This window comes from Saimiri boliviensis, chromosome 13 (genome assembly GCF_048565385.1).
Source record: "Saimiri boliviensis isolate mSaiBol1 chromosome 13, mSaiBol1.pri, whole genome shotgun sequence".
In the NCBI taxonomy this organism is placed as follows: Eukaryota; Metazoa; Chordata; class Mammalia; order Primates; family Cebidae; genus Saimiri; species Saimiri boliviensis.
In genome coordinates this window covers 78,216,891-78,237,344 of record NC_133461.1, presented here as the reverse complement: position 1 = coordinate 78,237,344, position 20,454 = coordinate 78,216,891, and the positions used below count along the sequence as shown (strand labels likewise).

General features: G+C 41.8%; 1 protein-coding gene and 1 non-coding gene across 6 annotated transcripts in view; both read left to right on the top strand.

Annotated features, from left to right (window-relative positions):
- Positions 1–20,454, top strand: part of ASH2L (ASH2 like, histone lysine methyltransferase complex subunit) — a 49,692-nt gene that overhangs the window by 4,223 nt on the left and 25,015 nt on the right. For 4 of the 5 annotated variants that reach the window (XM_074383869.1, XM_039463352.2, XM_010348705.2 and 1 more), the window contains exons 4-11: positions 1,696–1,784; positions 2,050–2,144; positions 6,627–6,722; positions 7,329–7,424; positions 9,049–9,124; positions 9,856–9,873; positions 11,674–11,767; positions 13,267–13,484. In XM_074383869.1, coding sequence (XP_074239970.1) covers positions 1,696–1,784; positions 2,050–2,144; positions 6,627–6,722; positions 7,329–7,424; positions 9,049–9,124; positions 9,856–9,873; positions 11,674–11,767; positions 13,267–13,484 — 782 coding nt within the window. The remainder of the gene's footprint in view (positions 1–1,695; positions 1,785–2,049; positions 2,145–6,626; positions 6,723–7,328; positions 7,425–9,048; positions 9,125–9,855; positions 9,874–11,673; positions 11,768–13,266; positions 13,485–20,454) is intronic. The other variant, XM_003938117.3, reaches the window with a different exon arrangement.
- Positions 14,987–15,092, top strand: LOC120361559 (U6 spliceosomal RNA). The gene has a single exon (XR_005577736.1). It is a non-coding gene; the product is annotated as a U6 spliceosomal RNA (small nuclear RNA).

Below are 20,454 nucleotides of genomic sequence, written 5' to 3'. Positions count from 1 at the left end.
GTGATCTTGGCTCACTGCAACCTCTGCCTCCCGGGTTCAAGCAATTCCCCTGCCTCAGCCTCCCAAGTAGCTGAGACTACAGGTGTGTGCCACCATGTCCAACTAATTTTTTGTATTTTTAGTAGAGACGGGGTTTCACCATGCTGGCCAGGATGGTCTCCATCTCCTGACCTGTGATCGGGCCTCGGCCTCCCAGAGTGCTGGGATTACAGGCGTGAGCCACCGCACCCAGCCTACCTACCTATCTTTAGTATGAGGCTTTGCCTTCTGTAAATGAGCCTATCACAATAGACTGTTTAACACAAGAGGTTCTACAGAGAAGTGAAGGTAAGGGAACTCAGCGTTAACATTTGTAAGAATGCTTTTAATTCCATTAGGTTGGCAATAGTTGGTAAAATGCTTGGTAGTCTTCTCTGAGGATACTCTAAGCTATTTCAGAATCCAAGATAAACTTTTGTTCTGATTTTTCTCTTTTAGCTGAAGCCGTTTATACTAAAGGTCTTCTGTTCTTCTGTTACTTTGCCTTTTGCAAGACTAAGCTGTCCTGTCCTTTTCCTGTCATCCTGTGCAGTCACTACCATGTTTCTCTTCTCAATTGCATTGGTTCCTCTGTTGCATCCAGTCTCTGCCATTCCCCTCCAGACCTCTTCCTCTCTTGCCTTCAAAACAGGCAAGTCTTCTCTTGACGTCAAGTGATCCACCCACCTTGGCCTCCCAAGGTGCTGGAATGACAAGCATGAGCCACCTCGCCTGGCCTAATTATTTGCTTTTTCTGTTTATTTTTTCATACATTCTGCCTGCCCTTTCTAACCACACTATTGATACCATCGAGATAGACCTTAGACTATTTGTCCTCTTCTACACCTGGCCTGGCATATTATTTTTAGGCACTCAAAAATAAACTAATAAGGTACCAGTGAGAACCTTCTAGATGCTGAATTGTCCAGTATAATGGTTAAGGTCTTACTATTGTGACAGAAAAATCCGGGTATTTATAAGAATATGAGCCATGTGCCGGCGTGGTGTCTCACGCCTGTAATCCCAGCACTTTGGGAGGCCAAGGCAGGCAGATCACCTCAGGTCAGGAGTTTGAGACCAGCCTGGCCAATGTGGAGAAACTCCGTCTCTACTAAAAGTACAAAATTAGCCAGGCGTGGTGGCACACGCCTGTAATCCCAGCTACTCAAAGAATCACTTGAATCCAGGAGGTTGTAATGAGCTGAGATTGTGCCATTGCACTCCAGCCTGGGCAATAAGAGCGAAACTCTGTCTCAAAAAAAAAAAAAAATATGAGCCTGTTTTGGTTTTGACAGCCTTTTTACATTTTAAGAATATGTTAACATATGAACATTTTTAATATTTTAATTTACCTGTCACTGATGGGAATGGATTCATGTTAACTTACTTCTCATGATATACAGCTTGGGCAACATGGCAAAAACCTGACTCCATTTAAAAAAAATACAAAAATTAGCTGGACATGGTGGCTTATGTTTGTGGTCCAAGCTACTTGGGGGGCTGATGTGGGAGAATCACCTGAGCCAGGGAAGGTCAAGTCTGTAGTGAGCTATGATTGGACCACTGTACTGCAGCCTGGGCAACAGAGTGAGACCCTGTCTTTAAAAAAAAAAAAAAAAAAAGGTGTGTGTGTGTGTTCACAAGTTCACTAATTTGTATAATTTGGCTCTTCTGCAGATCCTGTCTACCTTTCATGACCAACTACAGTTTTCATTGCAATGTCTGCCATCACAGTGGGAATACCTATTTCCTCCGGAAGCAAGCAAGTAAGAACAAACTCGAGTATTTGAAGATGATTATCCACTGGAAAAGAAAAGGGATCTGGGCTTAGAATCAGGAGACCTTTGCCTAATAACTGGTATAAGTTAAGTTGGAGTTTAGCTCTGAATAATGTAATTGCCCATTTCAGGTCATATGATGACTCCGTTTTGTTGCTCTTATTGTTATTTTCTGTACCACTTATTGAGTATTCCCTTGGAAATAGAGATGTAGTATTATAGATAACTATTTTTTCCTTTTTATTTTTGATAGACTTGAAGGAAATGTGCCTTAGTGCTTTGGCCAACCTGACATGGCAGTCCCGAACACAGGATGAACATCCAAAGACAATGTTCTCCAAAGATAAGGTAGAGGTGGAATTAATGTAATTGCAGTTTTACTAAAGAGTTAGAAGGAAGTTCTGGGGTCTCTCTTTGCCGCGGTGCGCCAGAGCAGAAGGAAGTTCTAAATACATTCTCTAACAAGTACTTTCTTCCCAGCTTTTATGAGTATACGACAGTGGATTCAGTGATTACCTTTTTCTTTTTCTTTTTTTTTTTTTTCAGATGGAGTCTTGCTCTGTCACCCAGGCTGGAGTGCAATGGCACTATCTCAGCTCACTGCAACCTCTGCCTCCTGGGTTCAAGCGATTCTCCTGCCTCAGCCTCCTGAGTAGCTGGGATTACAAGTGTACATCGCCACGCCTGGCTAATTTTTTGTATTTTTAGTAGAGACAGGGTTTTACCATGTTGGCCAGGTTGGTCTTGAACTCCTGACCTCATGATCCACCTGCCTTGGCTTCCAAAGTGCTGGGATTAAAGACGTGAGCCACTGCGCCTGGCCTGTTCTATTTTTTTGAGAGAGGGTCTCTGTCACCCAGGCTGAATTGGGATTACAGGTATGAGCCACTGCACGTGGCCCCTTTTTAGTTTATTTTTTACAAAATTACTTTGAAATTTTTCTTTTTCTTTTTTTTTTTTTTTTTTTTGAATTGGAGTTTTGCTCTTGTTGCCCAGGCTGGAGTGCAATGGTGTGCTCTCGGCTCACTGCAACCTCCGCCTCCCGGGTTCAAGCACTTCTTCTAACTCAGCCTCCCAAGTAGCTGGGATTACAAGTGTGTGCCACCACGCCCGGTTAATTTTGTATATTTAGTAGAGATAGGGTTTCTCCATTTTGGTCAGGCTGGTCTCGAACTCCCGACCTCAGGTGATCCACCCACCTCGGCCTCCTAGAGTGCTGGGATTACAGACGTGAGCCAACATGCCTGGCCTACTTTGAAAATTTTCAAGGTGGAATGTAGTGGCACCATCATGGCTCACTGAAGCCTTGACCTCCTGGGCTCAGCTGATCCTCCCACCTCAGTCTCTAAAGTAGCAGGGACTACAGATGCTCACCACCACACCCAGCTAATTTTTGTGGTGGTTTTTGTAGAGACAGGGTTTTACCATGTTGCCCAGGCTGGTCTCAAACTCCCGTATTCAAGTGATCTGCCCACCTTGGCCTCCCAGGGTGCTGGGATTACAGGTGTGAGCTACTGTGCCCAGCCCATTTCTTCCTAGATTTGCCAGTTAACCTTTTTTTTATTTTTTAACCTACATTTGTTTTATCTCCCCATATCTCTGTTTTTCCCTTAAGCTGTATGAGACAACATTGTAGATACACTTTACCCAATATTCTGTTATACAACCACAATGCAATTATCATAATACAAAAATTTAACATTGGTGCAGTACTACTGATTTATGGTTCATATTTGTAGTTTCTCAGGATTATTACTGTGTTCAGAATATTCTCCTTCATAGCTTTTTCCTCCATCCAGGATCTGGTCAGGATCACTCATTGCCATTAGTTGTAATGACTGTTTTGTCTCTATTAATAAAACTATTCCTTTTACTTTTTTTTTTATTATTTTTTTAAAGATGGGGTTTCACCATTTTGGTCAGGCTAGTCTTAAACTCCAAACCTCAGGTGATCCACCCACCTTGGCCTCCAAAGGGCTTGGATTACAGGTGTGAGCCACCATGCCCGGCCCAGTAAAACTATTCCTTTATTCTTTTTTTTTTTTTTTTTTTTCTGAGACGGAGTTTCGCTCTTGTTACCCAAGCTGGAGTGCAATGGCACGATCTTGGCTCACCGCAACCTCCGCCTCCTGGGTTCAGGCAATTCTCCTGCCTCAGCCTCCTGAGTAGCTGGGATTACAGGCACGTGCTACCATGCCCAGCTAATTTTTTGTATTTTTTAGTAGAGACGGGGTTTCACCATGTTGACCGGGATGGTCTCCATCTCTTGACCTCGTGATCCACCCGCCTCGGTCTCCCAAAGTGCTGGGATTACAAGCGTGAGGCACTGCACCCGGCCTATTCCTTTATTCAATTTTTTTTTTTTTGGGGGGAACAGGGTCTTGCTCTATTGCTCAGCCTGGAATGCAGTGGCACGGTGATGGTTCACTGAAGCCTCGACCTCCTGGGTTCAAGCTATTCTCCCTTCTTGGCCTCCTGAGTGCTGGGATTCTAGGCTCATGCTGCCACACCCAGCTAATTTAAAAAAATTTTTTGTAGAGATGCAGTCTCAGTATGTTGCCCAGCTAGTTTCAACTTCTCAGGCTCAAGTGATCCATGTATTTAGTAAAGTAAATACTTTTAAGTGCTTAGGCAGTTGTTCGGCATGATATTCCTCAATTTGCATTTGATTGTTTTCTCATGATTAGGTTCAGATTAAACTTTTTTTTTTTTTTTTTTTTTTTTTTTCCCTTTAATAGGGACAGGTCTCACTATGTTGCCCAGGCTGGTCTTATACTCCTGGGCTCAAGCGATCTACTGGCCTTGGCCTCCCAAGGTGCTGAGATTACAGTTGTGAGTTACCTTGCCTGGCCCTGTGTTACACATTTTTGGCAAGACTATTACATAGGTATTGTTTCTTTTTTGGACTATCACGTCAGTAGATATATAAGGTATTGGTTTGTTTTACTATTAGTGATCTTGAATTGAACTAGTTGGTTAAGGAGGGAGCATTTTTATCTTTGTGATAAGTAATCCTTGAGCCATACATGGAGATTATGTGAGTACCTTATTCTCTTACTCCTTTCAACCAGTGATTTTTAGCCACCATTGATTATCCAACCCTGAATCAGTTAATAGAGTTGGTTGTAAATCAGAAGATATTCATTGGTTGTAAATCTTCTGTAAATAATTTTCCCTCATTCTTTTTCTTTCCATTTAAATATCAATGAGTTTTTCTTTAAAACAGTCAATGTTCGGCCGGGCACGGTGGCTCACGCCTGTAATCCCAGCACTTTGGGAGGCCGAGGCGGGTGGATCACGAGGTCAAGAGATCGAGACCATCCTGGTCAACATGGTGAAACCCCGTCTCTACTAAAAATACAAAAAATCAGCTGGGCATGGTGGCATGTGCCTGTAATCCCAGCTACTCAGGAAGCTGAGGCAGGAGAATTGCCTGAACCCAGGAGGCAGAGGTTGCGGTGAGCCGAGATGGCGCCATTGCACTCTAGCCTGGGTAACAAGAGTGAAACTCCGTCTCAAAAAAAAAAAAAAAGTCAATGTTTTATAGTCCATTGTTGGGTTTTTTTGGTGTTTTTTTTTTGTTTTTGCTTTTGTTTTTGAGACAGAGTCTGGCTCTGTCACCCAGGCTGGAGTGGAGTGGTGTGGTGTCTTGGCTCACTGCAACTTCTTCCTCTCACTGCAACTTCTTCCTTCTGGGTTCAAGCAGTTCTGCCTCAGCCTCCTGAGTAGCTGGGACTACAGGCATATGCCACCATGCCCAGCTAATTTTTGTATTTTTTGGTAGAGACAGGGTTTCATCACGTTGGCCAGGCTGGTCTCAAGTGATCTGCTCACCTCGGATTCCCAAAGTGCTGGGATTACAAGCATGAGCCACCGTGCCCTGCCATTGTTGAATTTTTTATTTCTGACCCTCCCAGATTCAACTATTGTAGACAAAACTGTTGTCCCAGATTCAACTATTGTAAACAAAACCTGATTCCCTATCTGGCTGATTCCTGAAACTCTTTGATATCCATTTTTGAACTCTTCCTTACTTTCTGGAATAACAGAATATTCCAGGCTTACTTCCCTTGGTTCCTTTTAGTAAAGATTTGGTTTTCATGGAGCTAACTCTGGTGGTGGTACTTTAGAAGATAATCTAAATAGGAAGCCAGAAGATGAAGGTCAAAAGTCGTTTCCATCATGCAAGCAGGAGTTGGTGAGAGCCACAGTCACAGCAGTGGGGATAGAAGGGAGGCCCGATTGGAGTGACGTTTCTGAAATTTTAAAATTTATTTGGTGACCATTTAGGTGTCAAAATTGTCAGACAAGAGTCAAGGACAACTCTATTGTGTCTAGCTTATTCTGGGTGATCACTGGTTCTAAGTATCAGGAGCAAGAATAGAAATCTGAAAAGCAGATTTATGAGGTAAGATACCAAGTTCCGTTTCAGTCACAAGAACTTTGAGGTGCCTTTAGGATGTCCAGGTAGAGATGTCTCAGCAGGTAGAAATAGGAGCTCAGGAGAATAATTTGGGAGTCATCTTCTAATTGACAACTAAGGGACTGTGACAGAGCTTTTTCTTCCAACTGGAGTATAAGACCTGCATGGCTAAGATTTGTTTATACTTGCGGAAACCCCCATAATTTGTATATCGTGTGCATGCAATGAAATATTCAATGATTAAAAGATAAAACATGGACATCTTGCATAACAGTATGGGGGGAAAAAGCTAACATAGTTTTTCTCTTGATTCTAACAAGGTCCTTGAAAAATGCTGTTTTCTTTCTTTGTAGCATACCTTTGGCTGTAGCAGTAATAGTCTTAATATATTTTCTTTTAAAAATTAGGATATTATACCATTTATTGATAAATACTGGGAGTGCATGACAACCAGACAGAGACCTGGGAAAATGACTTGGCCAAATAACATTGTTAAAACAATGGTAAGTAGACTAAAATTGATTAGACTTGACATTAAAAAAAAATTCTTTGTAAGAAATAATATTTCGTCTCATTGTGAAATGAGAAAATGAGAACTTAATGTTAAACCTTTGAATATGAGATACAGCTAATTGTGAATTTTAATAGTTTTCACACCATTAGTGAAATGCATATTGTGTCTTATGTGAACATTGCCCACATAAGCCTGGTTTTATGTATTGAAACTTTTGTCCACTATATTTTGCAAGAACAATTTTACATTGAATTGAGACAACTTTTTTTTCTTCTATTAAAAAAAATTGTTCTAAGCCATATTGTCCTTAAACGTAAAGAGAGCACCCAGGGAGAAGTAACAGCAAGCTGTTAACAGTGCTTATCTCTGTAGGACAGAAGGATAGGTGAGGATTATGAAAGACTTGGGCACTCTTCCTGTTTCTCTGTTGTTTGAATTTTTTGATGGCTGTGTATTGTCTCTTAGAAAGAAAAACAATACTGTCTTTTTTGAAGACTACACCTAGGAATTGACTTTTGGAGTGGGTGGTTGATTATCCATTCCATACTTTTAAGTATAAAATGTTTATTAATAGTAAAACACTGCTTCGTTTTAGAGTAAAGAAAGAGATGTATTCTTGGTAAAGGAACACCCAGATCCAGGGAGTAAAGACCCAGAAGAAGATTACCCCAAATTCGGACTTTTGGATCAGGTACATTAATATGTTTTATATTTTCTTTTCAATTTTAAGCTACTTGGGGATAGCAAATCAGGTTCTGTTTACATCTGTATATTTCCCACATAACACACTGCCATTACATGCTCTTAGCATGATGGACTCCAAAAAAACAGTGACCAATAGAAGAGTATCCACCTTCAGCTAGGAGGAGACCAGTGTTTTAGTTGTGTGTCTTCCCCAGAATGTTACGAATTTCTTCAAATCACTTTTTTTTAACTTTAGTTTCCTTACTTGCAACATGTAAAAATAGTATTTCAAATTACTCATAATCTTCCTGCCATCTTAAATTTTGCTCTTAAAAACATTCTTTGTTGTGAAAAGAATTTGTTAAACGAAAAAATTTGTGTTGCATATCTAACATAACAGGAAAACGAAAATTTCCACTTTTTGTTGAATAGCAGGGGTCACATTTGGCAAGTGAGAATATCACATCTTAAAGCTCTATGTTTACATGTTTGATTTGCTGGCTTTAAAGATGCACGATTTGGCCCGGTGCAGTGGCTCATGCCTATAATCCCAGCACTTTGGGAGACTGAGGCAGGAGGATTGCTTGAGCCCAGGAGTTTGAGACCAGCCTGGACAATACAGCAAGACCCCGTCGCTCAAAAAAGAAAATGCAAGATTTCACATAGAAATTTAGATTTCTGTCTTGTAAAATGAAGATATATGACTACATGGGGCCTGAATTCCCATAGGAGCTGAGTAAATGGGGCTTAGACACTCCTGTGCCCTCTCCTGCCTCTACCCAAGTTGATTAATTCCCATTTATCACCATTCTGAAACTACTCTGATCCTTACAGTTGGCCTGCCTCACACGAACTTGCAAGGGTGCTTGCTGATCCATAACGCACCCAACTTTGGGACCCTGCAAGCTTCATTGTTTAGAATTGTCCATTTCAGGGCAGGCGTAGTGACTCATGCCTGTAATCCCAGCACTTTGGGAGGCTGAGGTGGGCGGATCACTTGAGTTCAGGAGTTTGAGACCAGCCTGGCTAATGGGGCAAAACCATGTCTCCACTGAAAATACAAAAATTAGGGCAGGCACCATGGTTCACACCTGTAATCTCAGTACTTTGGGAGGCCAAGGCAGGTGGATCACCTAAGGTCAGGAGTTTGAGACCAGCCTAGCCAACATGGTGAAACTCATCTTTGCTAAAAAATACAAAAAATTAGCTGGTTGTGGCAGTGGACGCCTGTAATCCCAGCTACTTTGGAGGCTGAGGCAGGAGAATCACTTGAACCCAGGAGGCAGAAGTTGCAGTGAGCCGAGATCGTGCCATTGCATTCCAGCCTGGGCAACAAGAGCAAAACTCTGTCTTAAAAAAAAAAATAGCCAGGTTTGGTGGCATGCACCTGTAATCCCAGCTACTCTAGAGGCTGAGGCAAGAGAATTGCTTGCACCTGGGAGGCGGAGGTTTGAGTAAACTGAGATCATACCACTGCACTGCAGCCTGGGCAACAGAGTAAGACTGACTCAAAAAAAAAAAAGAATTGTCAATTTTAGTTCCCATTCTATTAGAATTTCTCCTGTTTTATGAGCATACAGATTGACTGACTTACGTAGACTTGTTTTTTAATTGGGTATTTATTTTTGCAGGACCTTAGTAACATTGGTCCTGCTTATGACAACCAAAAACAGAGCAGTGCTGTGTCTACTAGTGGGAATCTAAATGGTAAGTGTTTACATATCTCGTCACTGAAATATTTTGAAGCTGTTGAATCCAGTTGTGCCTAGAATTGGCCATTCTTTGGATTGGCCCTTATCCTGGATACTTACTAAGATGCTTTTATAGTCCAAACTCAAGTTTTAGGAGCTAGCCAAGGATTTGGCAGACGGTAATAGAGGAGAACTTTTTGTCACTTTACAACACAGTTTGGTGTTGAGTGAGACAGGCTTAGCATGAAACAGGGAACCATTTCAAGGTCAGATTTGCTGTGTTTATATCTGTATCCTTATAACTAACATTTAATTTAGAAAGATTTAGCTGCTCTCCACTCTTTTTCTGTAATTCAGCCGTTACTTTTAACAGACTTCCTATGCCCATGTTCTAATTTTTTTTGCCTGAAACTTCCGCTAATTCATATGGTAGCATTTCTGTGTTAACCACCCATGCAGCTTGTTTCTCTGTTCACCCATCTAATAGCAGGAAAACCCTTTGTTACTAATGGTTATCTAATAAAAGTTGGGGTGGCTGAGAGATGTTTAGCTATTCCTCTGATACATGGCATCATTAACCTGTCTTTTGGAGTGGTAGCATCTTAAATATCTGATCATTTCTACTGTTACTAATATTCTGCGATGGGTTGGAAATAGTTAGATGTGTTGTTTATCTTTTTACAACATATTTCCCCCTTTTAATTGTTAAAATTTGACAAATATATGGTACCACTTCTGTTCTTACAGGTGGAGCCACTTTTGGAGGTGAATTCCTCCACTGTCTTCTTTCAGCCTCTCAGACTTAAGTATTTTGTGGTTTGGAAAATGCTTTTTGCTGAGCTGTGGTAGAAGCTAAAACCAAATAATTTTAAAGCATTGTGAAAATGGCAGTAGCACTTAATATGAAACAGTAGTTGAGTTTAATGTTAGTATTTAAAAGCTTGTATGTTGTTATATTCTGCCTTACATGGCCAGCCACACCCCTTTTGTATTGTTTGCCCTGTTTTGGATGGATCTGAAACTTCTTAAAATAATTAAAACGTAAATGACAATAAAAAATGTAATCGTGACTGGGAGCAGTGGCTCACGCCTATAATCCCAGCACTTTGGGAGGCCGAGATGGGCAGATCACCTGAGGCCAGGAGTATGAGACCGGCCTGGCCAACATGGCAAAACCCCATCTCTACTGAAATACAAAAAAATCAGCCAGGTGTGATGGCAGGCACCTGTAATCCCAGCTACTCGGGAGGCTGAGTCTGGAGAATTGCTTGTACCCAGAAGGCAGAGGTTGCAGTGAGCCAAGATTGTGCCACTGCACTCCAGCCTGGGTGACAGAGCAAGACTCCATCTCAAAAAAACAAAAATGTAATTGTTTTTGCATTACAGTGACTTAAACTAGAGTGGACATTGCAGCAGTTTAACATTAAACCTTTATGAAAAATAGGAACATCTGAGGTGTTCACCAAAGGAAATTCTGAGTAAATCTGGTCCTGTATATGCAGAATATGACCTACCTTCATTCAATGTCTTGATCCTTTTCATTGCAGCAGAACTGCTAGTAATTCCCAAGCTTGCCCCAAATTAAGATTTAGTCCTCTGCAGTTGTTTACGTAAAGGTGTTTTCCTACAGTTCAGGGATGTTTTCTGGAAGAGAGAAAAAGAACTAATTGAGAGGAATGATAGAACCGAACAAAAATTTCAAAGTACCTACTTCAGAAATACACAAGGTAATATTCCTTGTGGCTTCAGTATGTAGCTAAATTTTTCGTATAAAATAAAAAAAATTGTCTATTCATATTAATTGCTTTTAGTTCCACAAGCCAGGTTAGTCTAACCTGAATTTTGTGCATTGGCACAGTCTTAATGTTGTATTGACAAATGGGTCTGGAACTAAAAATTGCCTACCAATTTGAAAGCCTTCTTTCTTAGTTGTGTCATGTGCAACCACAGTGGAGATCTAGCACTACTGGAGAGAAACACCTTTTTAGTACCTCTGTTTCTGTTTTCCATGTTGTATGTATGTTGTCTTGTTGGATATTCAACTTCAATGCTTTAGCAGATACTGTGCCTTTATGATGTTTATGTTTACATTGTGTAGTTCAAGCAAGTGAATATCGACTTCCAGTGAGGATATTCTCTCTTTATGGGTGTTTGTATTAATTTGAGTGTTGGCCGGGGAGGGGGGGGGACAAAAAAACTGTACCCATAGTTATTTTCCTTCTATCTGTGGGTGTTTTGGATCTGAATGGGTGAAAATGCATTGTGTCACACCCTCAGAAAGTATACTAATAGTTGCAGATCATTAGGAACAAAAGTTAAAATTGTAACCCAGACATCACTAGTGCTGGATTCATTTGAGCTTATTGCCAGAACCCAGTGTTCCTGGGCTGTGAGAGGCTTAGTAGATTCTTTCAAAACCAGGGTGAAATCCAGTATGATTTTGGAAGGAAATCCTCTTGTGGTGTTACGCAAATGCACATTGGGTGTGTGGTCCTCTTGAAATTCCAGTATCCACATGGTGCTTCTCTCATGGCTCATTGAAAGTGATCTGCCTTCTCTTCAAAGGAGGAATTGCGGCAGGAAGTAGCGGAAAAGGACGAGGAGCCAAGCGCAAACAGCAGGATGGAGGGACCACAGGGACCACCAAGAAGGCCCGGAGGTGGGGAGAGTGCCCACCCCGTCCCACCTCATTATTTAAGTATTACTTGGTGCTGGGAAAGCCCAGCAGAGGGAAAAGAGGTCAAGGGTCTGAGATTAAAAAGCCTGTCCGTTATTTCCAAACCTTGAGCATTTTGAGGGACAAAATAACCCCAGGTTGGAGGTCGGGTGCAGGGGCTCACACCTGTAATCCCAGCACTTTGGGAGGCTGAAGTGGTTGGATGATCACTTGAGGCCAGGAGTTTTAGACCAACCTGACCATGGCGAAACCCCATCTCCACTAAAAATACAAAATTAGGCAGGTGTAGTGGTGAGCACCTGTAATCTCTGCTGCTTGGGAGGCTGCAACAGAAGAATCACTTGAACCTGGGAGGTGGGTTGCAGTCCGACAGGATCATACCACTGCATTCCAGCCCGGGCAACAGTGAAACTCTGTCTCAAAAACAAAACAAAACAAAATAACCCAAGGCCGGGTGCTGTAATCTCAGCACTTTGGGAGGCTGAGACAGGTGCATCACCTGAGGTCAGGAGTTCAAGACCAGCCTGGCCAACGTGGCGAAACCCTGTCTCTACTAAAAAGAAAAAAACAAAAAAATTAGCTGAACCTGGCGGTACATGCCTATAATCCCAGCTACTCAGGAGGCTGAGGCAAGAGGAGCACGTTGCAGTGAGCTGAGATCGCACCATTGCACTCTAGCCTGGGCAACAAGAATGCAACTCCATCTCAGAAAAATAAAACAAACCCAAGTTTAAGTATCATGTTTTATAAATTTGTTAGTACAAAATTTATAATAGTAACAAGGACAGCATCTTCTGGTGATAAGCCTGGGAACCTAGGGAGTGAAGGAAGTTCTGTTAAGGCAACTTGAAGGAGGATAGGTGGGGAGGGAGTAAAACCAGTGTTGAATGTTAGCGCCTTCACTTTCTGCTTCTCCCTTCTCATGCCTTTTCCTTTCCCTTAGTCTAATGCTGAGTTGACGAAATCCAGGTTACTTACTTACTTATTTATTTTTGTGAGATAGAGTTCTCTGTCACCCAGGCTGGAGTGCAGTGGCAGGATCTCAACTCACTGCACAAGTTACTTATTTAGATTAGCAAGATAGCAAGTGCTTAGGTCTCTGAGCTTCTGTTCATTACTTTATAATAATCAATATACTGAAGAAGATCACCCTAATCACCCCCGTTCCTCTTCTCCCTTCACCCCGCTAGGATGTACCAGCTTAGTTTCATAGACCTCAATTCATGCTTAAAGACCACCAGGAAGATCCCCACAGGCTATAAGTAATTTAACCAAAACTACCTTGTCCAATAAAGCTAATCCTTTCACTTCCCTGTTTTGCCTGAAGAGGGCAGAGTGATCTGAGTAATGAGAAGTATTTGCTGTGAAGTTGCATGTGTTCTAGCTGAAATCTAATAAACCAAAGGCCTTTCTTGCACAGTTGTATGCAGTTGAGCTAGAGGGGGTTTTAGTTTCTTGATTTTATTTTTTCCTTTCTGCAGTGACCCTTTGTTTTCTGCTCAGCGCCTTCCCCCTCATGGCTACCCCTTGGAACACCCATTTAACAAAGATGGCTATCGGTATATTCTAGCTGAGCCTGATCCCCACGCCCCTGACCCCGAGAAGCTGGAACTTGACTGCTGGGCAGGAAAACCTATTCCTGGAGACCTCTACAGAGCCTGCTTGTATGAACGCGTTTTGTTAGCCCTACATGATCGAGGTATGTAAAGTATTAGGGATCATATGGATGCAGGGTTACTTTGAACTGCCATCATCAGCCTTGTCAATCTAGAATTAGGGGTACATCTCAGTCTTTTACCACTGCCTCACTCCATCTCTAACTAGATTCATCCAGAATGTACAAGAAATAACCTCCTTTTCTGTTCCTTCCTATAAGCTCCAGCCATTTTATATACATATATATGGTTTTTTCATTTTTCTTTTTTTTTTTTTTTTTTTTTGAGACAGAGTGTCGCTCTTGTTACCCAGGCTGGAGTGCAATGGCGCGATCTCGGCTCACCGCAACCTCCACCTCCTGGGTTCAGGCAATTCTCCTGTCTCAGCCTCCTGAGTAGCTGGGATTACAGGCACGCGCCACCACGCCCAGCTAGTTTTTTGTATTTTTAGTAGAGACAGGGTTTCACCATGTTGACCAGGATGGTCTCGATCTCTCGACCTCGTGATCCACCCGCCTCGGCCTCCCAAAGTGCTGGGATTACAGGCTTGAACCACCGTGCCCGGCCTCATTTTTCTATTTTGAACTAATTTTAAACTTGAAGTAAAGTTGCCAAAAATAAGGTTTTTTCTCATAAAGCTTTTCCTAATGATAATATCTTAGAAAACCATATACAGTTACCAAAACTGGGAAATTAATGTTGGTAAATATTATCAACACAACTAAAGAAAGACCTTCTTCAAATTTTATCAATTTTCCACTCACACTTATTTCTCCTTAGTCTGTTGTAGTCTTTATCAGTTCCAAAGCCATTGTTTAGCTTTCATGACCGTGATATTTTTTAAGTGTTTTAATCAGTTATTTTGTTGAATATTCCTCAGTGAGGATTTGCCTGATGTTTTGTCATGATCAGACTGAAGTTATGCAGTTTGGGGAAGAATAACATAGACATGATGTCTTACAGTATCATCTCATAGGATTCATGATGTCAGTCTTACTGGTTATGTTGACGATGATCATTTGGTTAAGGCAATTATGCTGGCTTTCTCCACTGTAAAAAGCTACTGTCTTTCCTTTTATAGTTAATAAATGTCTTAGGCAAAATACATCAAGTCTATCTATGCAAATATCTTGTTTGTTTTTAAACTTAATGTCTACTGATTTTAGCACCAATCAGTGGATATTGTCTGCCACAATTATTACTGTGTTGTTAGTAATTTTCTATTTCCTCTTTCTCTTTTCCATTTATTTAATTGATTATTTATATGAGTATGGACTCACAGGTACTTATTTTATTCCAGGGAGTATAATCCAATACTTTGATTATTTTGTTGTTTAAATTATTCCAGCTCCAGTAGGAGCTTCTTCAAAAAGTTGGTTCTTGTGTCCTTTTGATAAACGGCATCTTTTTTGTTTTTTTAAATACTTACTTTGAGGCATCAAAAGGTGTTCCTGGCTAATCTTATATTTTCTGTACCTCAGGCCTACTTCTTCACTGAACCCTGGTTCCTTTGATTGGAACGTGTTGTTTAGAAGTTAACATCTAGACGCTCATTTCCGTAGCACATATACCAAAACTGGAACGACACAGAGAAGATTAGCATGCCTCTGTGCAAGAATGACACGCAAATTCAGGAAGCATTCCATATTTTTTTTTAAGTAATAAGTAGTAATCAATATCTAGGTGTTAGGCGTACTGTTACTGGGCGTCACTGCTTCTAGACTCTCTCAGTGGTCAGAGGTAGGAAATGCATGTTTGAGTTTGTACAAACCCGCATGTACACACATAACTAAATTTATATTGGTACCTGGGATGACAGCCTTCTTCCTTTCCTTATTTGTAACGTCTTTCTCCAACAGTGGGAAATGTGAATAATTAGATAATTATCTACAATATATGTACTTTATTTCACATTATATTTTATTTATTTTGTTATAGACATCAGGGTCTCACTCAAGCTGGTATGCATTGATGCAGTCATGGTCACTGCAGCCTCAGTCTCCTGGGCTCAACTGATCCTCCTGCCTCAGCTTCCTGAGGCACACAGGCACACGCCACCACACCTAGCTGATTTTTTTGTTTTTTAATTTTTTAGAGGTGGGGTCTTGTAGGTTACCTAGGCTGGTCTCAAACTCCTGGGCTCAAGCATTCATCCTTCCTCAGCCTCCCAGAGTCTTGGGAGTAAGCCACTATACTTGGCCTTGTTCATATTTGTAATGTGCACATAAAGTAGTTTCAGAATTTCTAACCCCTGGGAGAAACATTTGCTAAGTAGATTATAACATTTATATATAGCTCTTTTTGTCTTTAGCCTTACAGTACCTAGTCCAAGATACAGGTAACTTAGATTAGTTCTTTTCTTCCCCACCTCCTTCAGTGTGATCATGTCTAATTAAGTTGGGTTCATTTCCTAATGTTTGATGCTATTTTGAATTCTCCCACATCTTGATTGGTTGTGTGTCTATATGTTTGGAATGAGGATGTGAAACATGACTATGGTTCTGGGAGTCAGAGTTGTACCAAAAGGTTTACAAAATGTCACTCCTCCCTCATCACCCCTACAATGCCCTTCTCCTTCTCTTTTTTCCACCATCTTCCTGCCCACACCTTAGTTTCTAGTTTATCCTTCCTGTATTTCTTCTTCACAAATGAGCAGATAAGTACATGTATATTTTATTGTATCTTCTTTTTTCTTCGTTTGTTTTTGGGTTTTTTGGGGGGTTGATTTGTTTTTTTTTGAAGCTGCAAGGCAGTGGCCTGACCTCGGCACACTGAAGCTTCCACCTCCCTGGCTCAAGCAGTTCTCATCCTGAAGCCTCCTGAATAGCTGGGACTACAGGTGTGTGCCACCACCCCCAGCTAATTTTCCTATTTCTAGTAGAGACGGGGTTTTGCCATGTTGGCCAGGCTGGTCTTGAACTCGACCTCAGAGGATCTGCCCATCTCAGCCTCCCAAAGTGCTGGGATTACAGGCAGGAGCCACTACATCCAGCCTTATCTCCTTTTTTTATACATGAATAGCAGTGTGCTATAGTCTTTGCCCCATGCAGTTATTATATTATTTGATTTTTATTTTATTTATTTATTTATTTTTATTTTTTATTTTTTTTAGATGGAGTCTCACTCTATTGCCCAGGCTAGAGTGCAGTGACACGATCTCGGCTCACTGCAAACTCTGCCTCCCAGATTCAAGCAATTCCTCCTGCTTCAGCCTCCCAAGTAGCAGGGATTACAAGCATGCACTGCCACGCTCAGCTAATTTTTGTATATTTAGTAGAGATGGGGTTTTACCATGTTGGCCAGGCTGGTCTCAACTCCTGACCTCGTGATTCACCCACCTCGACCTCCCAAAGTGCTAGGATTACAAGCATGAGCCACCACGTCTGACTTACCTACCCATGTATGTATGTATGTATGTATGTATGTATGTATTTAGAGAAAGGGTCTTGCTCTGTCACCCAGGCTGGAGTGCAGTGGTGCAATCTCAGCTCACTGCAGCGTCGACATCCTGGCTCAAGCAATCTTCCCATCTTAGCCTCCCAAGTAGCTGGGACTACAAGCATACATCACTGCACCCAGCTAAATTTTAGTCATTTTTTGTAGGGACAAAGTATCATTCACTGTGTTGCCCAGGATGCTCTTAAACTGCTGATCTCAGGTTATCTTCCTTCCTTAGCCTCCCAAAGTTCTGGGATTACAGGCATGAGCCATTGCATCTGGCTTCATTGTTTATTTGTTCATTAGTTTGTCTGTTTTCAAGATGGGATCTCACTCTACCACCCAGGCTGGAGTGCAGGTGTTGCAATCACAGCTCACTGCAGCCTCAATCTTCCCTGATAAAATCAGTCTGCAAAGCCTCAAATTCACTCTCACCTTTTGCCATTTTTTCTTTGTGTGGAAGTCATGGGGTCCTCCCGACTATTTAAATTGCCCCTTATCTCTTTGGCTCACAGTTTCGAAGCCTGTATAAGAAGCATGGGACTAGCACCTGCTTCTGTTGAGGATCCCAGGCATGTCCACTCATGGCAGAAGGCAAAGTAGAGCAGGCATTAGATGGCAAGAGAGGAAGCAAGACAGGGAGGGAGGTGCCATGCTCTTTTTAACAAGCAACTCCCTCAGGAACTAATAGAATGAAAACTGAGTCAAACCCCCACACTCCACATTAATCTGCTTTTGAGGGGTCCACCCTCATGACCCAAACACCTCCCATTACACCCCACCTCCAACATTGGGATCAAATTTCAGCCCACACTTGGGCTCAAATACCCAAAGTATAGTGATACCTATACACCGTTCACCCAACTTTTAACAGATCAAGATTTTGTCATGTTTGCTTTATCTGTTTATTTCTTTGTCTTGCCCTCTTTTTCTGAATTAAAAAAATCCATATCATCCTACATACTCTAAAAACTATGCATCTCTTCTTAGAAAAAATATGTGGATTTTTTTTTTTATAACCGTAATAATTCCTTGCTATCATCTGGATTCAGTTTATAGTCAGATTTCCTTGATTGTCTTAAATACCTATTCATCTCCCTGAGATGTTTATTAATTACAAAAGGAAAATTATTTGTAATTGCAAAATGGAGCCCACTGTCTTAAGAACCCATGCTTCCTTCTGTTATTTTTTTGAGATGGATTCTTGCCCTGTTGCCCAGGATGGAATGAAGTGGTGTGATCTCAGCTCACTGCAACATCTGCTTCCTGGGTTCAAGCGATTCTCTTGCCTCAGCCTCCCAAGTAGCTGAGACTATAGGCGAGTACCACCACACCTGGCTAATTTTTGCATTTTTAGTAGAATTGAAGTTTCACTATGTTGTCCAGGCTAGCCTTGAACTCCTGAGTTCAGGCGATCTGCCCACCTCAGCCTCCCAAAGTGCTGGAATTATAGGCGTGAGCCACCGTACACAGCCCATGCGTCCTTGAAGTACAAGTCTGTTCAGCTTTTTATGCAGTCATTACTCTGCAACAATCACACAAAGTACCATCACTGTGGGCTTTCAGTCACTAAAATTCCATTTATGTTCCTTTTTGATAAGAACATGAGAGACTCAAGACTCAATTCAAAGGACTAGAAAACCTAATTAAATTAGCAGAAAACCTGGAGAACCAAGCACCTTAAGAACACGTTGGGTTTCACAGGGACTGACTTAGTTTGGATCAGCCATGGGTGAAGCAGGAGCAAGGAGCAAGAGCAACAGTTGATGTTGTTTCTCAAACATGAGTCTTGTGCAGTAGCCAGTAACTGGGAAACTCAGCTGAAAGCTCCCTCCTAAAGCCTGAAAATTTGTATTTCTTATCAGATACAAACATGAAAAGAGGGAAGGACCCCTCAGATGATCAGAATAAAAGTATTACTTCCTAAGTCATTCCATTGCAATGGAGAAACCTGGCAGGCGAGTGAAATCACTATTTTAACAGCATGTGTGATGCACTGAGGGGCACATTACCTCATTGGAGTTCCTGAGTAAAAATAGCAATGACTTGGACCGTAAAATGAGGAAACACCAGGCCGGGCGTGGTGGCTCACGCCTGTAATCCAAGCACTTTGGAGGCCAAGGCGGGCGGATCACCTGAGGTCGGGAGTTCAAGACCAGCCTGACCAACATGGTGAAACCCCATCTTAAAAAAAAAAAAAATGAGGAAACACCAGGCCAGAGTTACACCTGTAATCCCAGCACTTTGGGAGGTTGAGGCACGTGGATCACCTGGAGGTCAGGAGTTCAAGACCAGCCTGGTCAACATGGTGAAATCCCATTCCTACAAAAATACAAAAATTAGTCAGGCATGATGGTATGTGCTTGTAATCCCAGCTACTCAGGAGGCTGAGGCGGGAAAATCACTTGAACCCAGGAGGCAGAGGTCGCAGTGAGCCGAGATCACACCATTGCACTCCAGCCTGGACAATAGAGTGAGACTCCATCCCCGAAAAAAAAAGAAACACCAGACAAATGTAATTGAGGGACATTCTACAAACTAAAGTGACCAGTATTCTCCGAAGTATCAAGCTTATGAAAGGTTAGGGAACTGTTTGAAATTGCAAGAGACTAAGGAGACATGACAAGTAAATGAAATGTAGACTCTAGGATTAGAACCTGGGCCAGAAAAGGGGATATAACTTGGGTAATTGGCTTGATTTTAAGAAGATCTATGGATTATTTAATAGTATTTTATTATTAATTTTCTGGTGATGATTATGTTATGATTATATGTGGTGTTAACATTTGGGAAAACTGAGTGAGGTACACACTAGGACTCCATCATTTTTTGGAAGTCTGAAATTGTTTTAAAACAGTTAAGGCCAGGTGCAGTGGTTCATGCCTGTAATCCCAGAACTTTGGGAAGCCAAGGAGGACGGATTGCTTGAGTCCAGGAGTTTGAGACCAGCCTGAGCAACTTGGCCAAACCCTGTCTCTACAAAAAAATAGCTGGTTGTGGTAGTGCTTGTAGTCCCAGCTACTTGGGGGCTGAGGCAGAAGGATTGTTTAAGCCCAGGAAGTCAAGGCTGTAGTGAGTCAAGATCACACCACTGCATTTCAGCCTAAGCAATAGCATGAGACCTTATCTCAAGGGGGAAAAAAAAAACTAGATAAGAGGCTAGGCACAGTGGCTCATTCCTGTGATCCTGGTACTTGGGGGGCCAACACAAGAGGATCACCTGAGGCCAGAAGTTTAAGGCTGTAGTGAGCTATGGTTGTACCACTACACTCCAGACTGAGTAAGAGAGCAAGAACCTAGCTCTTAAAAAAAAAAAAAAAAAAAAAAAAAATAGAAGGACGGGTGTGGTGGCTCACACCTATAATTCCAGCACTTTGGGAGGCCAAGGCGGGCAGATCCCTTGAGTCTAGGAGTTCAACACCAGCCTGGGCAACATGGCAAAACCCCATCTCTACCAGAAAAATAAAATACAGAAAGTAGCTGGGCATGGTGGCACTTGCCTGTAGTCCCAGCTGCTTGGGAGGCTGCACTCCAGCACAGGTAATAGAGCGAGATCTCTGTCTCAAAAAAAAAAAA